This window comes from Onychostruthus taczanowskii, unplaced genomic scaffold (genome assembly GCF_017590055.1).
Source record: "Onychostruthus taczanowskii isolate IOZ18803 unplaced genomic scaffold, ASM1759005v1 scaffold19, whole genome shotgun sequence".
NCBI classification, from domain to species: Eukaryota; Metazoa; Chordata; class Aves; order Passeriformes; family Passeridae; genus Onychostruthus; species Onychostruthus taczanowskii.
The window spans coordinates 3,982,400-3,987,891 of record NW_024499128.1 but is presented as its reverse complement, the minus strand read 5'-3'; the positions used below and the strand labels follow the sequence as shown (position 1 = coordinate 3,987,891).

General features: G+C 47.3%; 1 protein-coding gene across 2 annotated transcripts in view; it reads left to right on the top strand.

Moving 5' to 3' along the window:
• Window positions 1–1,393: 1,393 nt before the first annotated feature.
• Window positions 1,394–5,492, top strand: part of TXNDC11 (thioredoxin domain containing 11) — a 28,256-nt gene continuing 24,157 nt past the window's right edge. For both annotated transcript variants that reach the window (XM_041401350.1, XM_041401349.1), the window contains exon 1: window positions 1,394–1,609. In XM_041401350.1, the coding sequence (XP_041257284.1) occupies window positions 1,464–1,609 (146 nt within the window). In that variant the 5' untranslated portion in view covers window positions 1,394–1,463. The remainder of the gene's footprint in view (window positions 1,610–5,492) is intronic.

Here is a 5,492-nt window from a genome sequence, read left to right as displayed (position 1 = left end):
GCTGTTTTCTGCATGTAGCCTCTCAGGATTGAGATTTTGTAAAAACAATGATTTGCCAGTTAGCAAAAGCTTGAGCACCTGTAGCTAAACATTCACTGAGTTGGTATTTGTGTCGCTAGTGGCTCGTTTGCAGTTCTGTATTGTCATTAGCTCATGGCATCACTGAAGTAACAGAAATGGCCAGTAAGTTGTGGTATAGGCAAGCAGTTTGGAGCTACGTGGTGCTGGGACACCTTTTCAGCCTTGGACATGGACATGAACCACTGCCTCAGCTGCACGGAGGATGGTGCTTCCCATTGCCTTTCCTGCAGAGCACAGGAAATGGAAAACAAGTTACAGGCTGAGGTGACTGCTGAGCCTTTGGGCTTTCCAGTCACTGGAGCTTCTGTTGTGTTTTGGCTTCTCTGCAGATCCTGCTTTCTGCTTTCTTTGTGTTTGCTTATTTCTTCTTTTTTTTTTTTTTTTTTCCCAACTAAGTTTCTTTCAGCCATTTATTTAAAATAACTAAAACTAGGTTTCTTCTTCCCTCCCTCCTCCTCCCCCCCCCCCCTGCTCCCCCCGCCCCTCCCACCGATACTTTTTTCTGTTCCTGCTGATCTTACATAATTAGAAGAGCTTTAACTATGACCTCAGTAGTTCGAATGTAGTCATTGGGCATACATTGGCTATGTAAAAAGTGTTGAACCAATGTTCAGTGATAACCCATACACGATATGGATGCTGTGTCCCTTTCACTTCACAAAAGCACAACTAATTTGAAACCAACACCTCCTGTGTGCTTCAGCCATGGCTGGGGGCTCTTGCGAAGTGACTGTTCCCCCCAGGCTGGGCTGCAGGACACTGGAGGACACTAGCTTGGTGCTTGAAATGCCACCTGCTGCAGTGCTGATTTTTTACATTATTTGTAATAAAGTGAGTGTGAGCCAGAGTACTGTGGACACTGTTATTTGTGTGACAAAACCTGATTGTATCGTGTGCCTTTCTGAATTGTTTTTTCAATTTTATGCTTTCATTGTTTAATGTAAGTGCTCTGTAAATCATTGGAAGTAATTCTAGACAAAACTAAACATGACATCCTTGTTCTCTGAGGCCAGTGTGAAATCTTTCCTGCTGCGGGGTGGGGCTGTTGGGGAATAGCTGCCGGGGGGCTCGGGGATTATTCACCGGCTGCTCCCGGCCAGGGGACTGGTAACGGTGCCGATGCCGGGTGACGGCCGGCTTTTCTTTTTCCTAACTTTCTTAAAATCATCTAATCCTATGGATTCCCACAGCCGGGAGCAGGAGACTAGCACAACACTCCCCGTCCCGGTTTTCCCGGTGCCGCGGGCTGGACCCGGAGCGCCGGGCCGGCCTGTGCGCCTGCTCGGGCGGGCGGACGTGGCGGCGGTCACGGGCGGGCGGTGGGAGACGTGTGCGAGCGGGAGCGGCCCGGGGCCCGCGGCCCTGCCCCCCTCGGCCGGGCCATGTCGGTGTGCGGCGGCCCCGGCGACGCGGCGGCCCCGCGACTGCGGCCCCGCGCTGCCCTGATGGCGCGGCGGCCCGAGCTGCTGTGCGGCGCGGCCATCGTGCTCGGCTGCGCCTTCCTCATCGCCCTCAAAGTCACCTGCAGGTACCGGCGGGGGAGCGGGCGGACCCGGGGCTCGGCCAGGGGAGAGCGGCCGCCGGTCCGCCGCCATTCCCAGAGGCGGTGCTGCTCCGGGGCCTGGAGCACAGCCGCTGGCGGGGCCTGGAGGGCTGGGGTCGCCCAGCGGCGCCGTGTACCCGCTGCGGCCGGGCCGCGTCGGGCGGGGGCATCCCCGGACTGGGGGACGAATTCTCCTCCCGGTCCCCACCACATGCGGTCCCCAGGGCAACTGCGACCAGTCGCCTGTCGGGGGGACGCCGTGTCTTCCTCAGTGGGATGGCACGGGGCAGGCAGGGGCGATAAGAACGTGAGTGGGGAGGGAGCTGAGAGTTTTAGGAGACATCTGCCGCACCGCGGGTGTCGTGCTGTGGCGGCAGATTCGCGGGGGCACCCGCTTCTGAGGACAGTATCAGTATATGCAGGGCGGTGTCTGAGGGAGAACCAGGCTCTGCTCGGTGGGGCTCAGGAATGGGACAGGAGGCAGTGGGCAGGAACTGATGCCCAGGAAATTCCACCTGAACACGAGGAAGAGCTTCTTCCGTTAGTGGCCGGGCACTGGGACAGATTGTACAGTGAGGCTGTGGAGTCTTCCTCGCCGCAGATATTCCGTAACCATTTGGACATAATCCTCAGCCATGTGCTCTGGAATGACCCTGCCTGAGCGGGGAGGTGGAACCAAAGGACCTACTGTGTTCTCTTCCGCCCTGACCCGTTCTGTGGCCCTGTGACAGGCACGTTGTTGGGATGGAGCTGTTTTTGCTCATCTCGGAGGTGCCTGGGACCTCGCTCTGCGGCCGAACGGCCGAGGGGGCTCTGGGCTGCTGCCCTGCCCTCAGCGCTCTGAGCATCGGCCGAACGAGCCTGCCCTGGCTCGTGTGTTGATGTCAGCAGCCCCTTTTGCCTGCACCTGCTTCGGACACAAAGATGTTTTGTGGTTTCCCTGCCAGTCTGGTTGCTCCTCTTGGGAGCTGGAACTTCCTTCTTTGCAAAGAGCTCTCCAGTTCCTGTTTGCCCGGAGCTGGCGTACGTGGAGCCGGGAGATGTTTGCACTGGAGGGGCGGGGAGCAGCGGCGATGAACGGTGGGCACAGGCTGCTGGTTCTGGAGCCTAAACCAGGGTCTCAATCTTCTGGATGGGTTTTAGGTCAAGGTCACTATTACGTGCTCCAGGCCATACTGTATTAAGAACATCTACTGCACTTGGGGTTTAATTTTGATATTAGGAGAAGGCTACAAGGTGCTGATTATGTCCCTGTTCCCCAGCATCTGACAAATTTTTGTTCCACAAAACACTTGATTCACAGGTAATGCGTCTGAAAAATACTAAGGCTTTCTTTGCTTACCTGTCCACAAAGGGTGTATTACTTGAATCAGAGTGAATTTTAGGTCTGTATATGAGTGCATCTGAGTAGCTGTGCCTCCATTCCAGGACTGTATTTCACAGTGACCAGATAATGTAGATGGAATTATAAAGCTCTTGCCATATTTCAAAATGTATGGTGAAGGATGTCTGGACATAATCACCTCCCTGGTGTTACATTACTAAGAAAATAATACTTTTTTTTTTATACTTACAATGATGCTTCCTGCTCTGCTGTATTCAAAACCTGCATATTCCTTTCATTTTACTGCTAGCTGTGTTTGAAAGCTCACCGATGGAATGTGGCTGGAATGTGGTTCTCGCCACCCTGTAATCTGGAAGTTTGATTAAGGGGGTTCAGCTTTTCAGATTTTAGCTAAATAGACTAATATCAGTTAGGTATTCCCTGTTTTGTCAGAAATATAGGAAATTCAGGTGTTAAAATTCCTTGTGCAATTTGGAGCATGGTTAATTGCACATGTTAACTATAAATATAGGACATAGTTTCTCACCACATGTCAGTGTGATTTACTAGCAAGACACAGCACCAGAGCATAGGTACTACCACTGCTCTTACAATATGTAACTTCCGATATCAATGGATAAAAAGTACAGAAAAGGAGAATTCCTGTACTGCAAGGCAATCCATTAGTGGGATTTGATGTGTTGCAGGTTTGTAGTGACTCAAGGAATAGCCAGATGAGACCTGACCTAGCATGGGTTGGTATGTAAAGCCTGTGGTCTAGAAACTGAATTATTTCTGGCACGATGCAAATGTCTTTAAAAGAACCCCACTCTCAGGACTGTGCAATCAAAGGGGCTGCCGGTCTTGTTGGCACTTGTATATGCTTCCCTTTATTACCAGGCTGTTCTCATAGAAAGTTTAAGTTTTTGTAGGCTCTGGCAGCAGCTAAATAACACAATCAGTGTTTTAATAAACACTTTGTTCTTACTGTGTTTGTGTAATCATTTCTTATGTAATCCTCGATTTATATGTGTGTAAATTTTAGGGGTTTTCTTAGGGAAGTTAATCAAGGTATTCTATTATATGTTGGGTATTGTACTTAGCAAATCTCCTTAAGCAGCTGTTAGCTATTGATTTATTATGTTTTGGGTTTTAATAGTTACTGGAATTTTTATCATATTTGAAGGTAGTCATGTAGTTTCTGACTCACTCATGTCACGGGACTTCTGCTGATGTGTTCTACCCAGTCTCAAAATTTGGAGCCAATTCATTTGCTAATTTTTAAGTCTTACGCTGTAATTCTTGAACCAATCATCCTCTTTCTGTTTAATTCAGTAGAGGAAGCAGAGATTTTATACATGAGGTTGTCTGTTTTCATTAAACTAGATGGAGAGGAGAAATTCTAGCTGCTGTCTCTGAAGAAGTGTCGTGCTTTCAGCAGCTGATCAGTGTGTGCCAGAGCTCGCACTGGAGCTGTGTCCTGTCCACTGGCTGGCAGAAATCATGGCAAGAAGCTGCAGTTTGGATAAGCACGGGGTGCAGGAATGGCAGGGAACCAGAGGTGTTGGTTGTAAGGTGACTGAAGAACTTGAGGGTTGGGAAGGAGGTGCTGAGATGGTGGCTGGGGGAGAAGGGAAGGAACACAGGTAGAAGTCCATAGAAGAAAGTAGATTTTGGATAATCTGTGCAAAAATGTAATGTTTGGACTGGATGAATTAATGAATTATAAACAGGAGGAACCATTTAACATTTTAAAATTTCTGATTTTGAAGATTTGATTTTGAAGCAATTTTCTCTTATATACAAATTAAGAATTTTGATAATTTGTCATATATACTGAGGGCAATTCTAAAATGCTAAAGCTTAAGTGAGTAGCCTGGAAATGAGAGACGAATTTTTTTGCTGTATTATAAAGACAAAGGTACTTCTTAAAAACTAGATAGATTGTGAAGTTTGAAAGTGTGGCAGAGTTTTTAGGAGGTTGCTTAATATGTGAGTTTGACAGTGTTCAGTGTTCAATAATTTTATCACAATTAATAAAATTTTAACCTGACAAGGATCAAATATCAGATAATATTTTTTATTAGCTTTTTATTGCAGGAAAGTAAAAGAAATGCACACAAAGTAAAGAAATGCACAGTTTTTCCTAAAACTTCTAGCCCTGTTATGAACCATGGCAACATTGAGCATGACACTGTTGTCCAGTTTTCAGTCTGGCTTACTCTGGTGTAAATATAGCTAGTGAAAAATTTTAAAATGAAGACAGTATAAAAAGATTTGCATTTAAGGCAGATTATACCATGGCAATTTCTGAACACCTGGGAAGTCCCAAATTCTAGATTGTTTGATTGCTGATTGGATAGAAAGGGTTACCTGAGTATTTGGTTTATTTCTTCGTATTACTTACTGGCCAATCTGATTTCTCTTTAAAAACTTCACCTGTCATAATGTCTTTAAATTTAGACTCTCTATTTGTTGATACTGTCCTTACATTGATGTGCCCACAGTTTGCAGTCCCTGCTATGATCAATAAAATAAACTAGT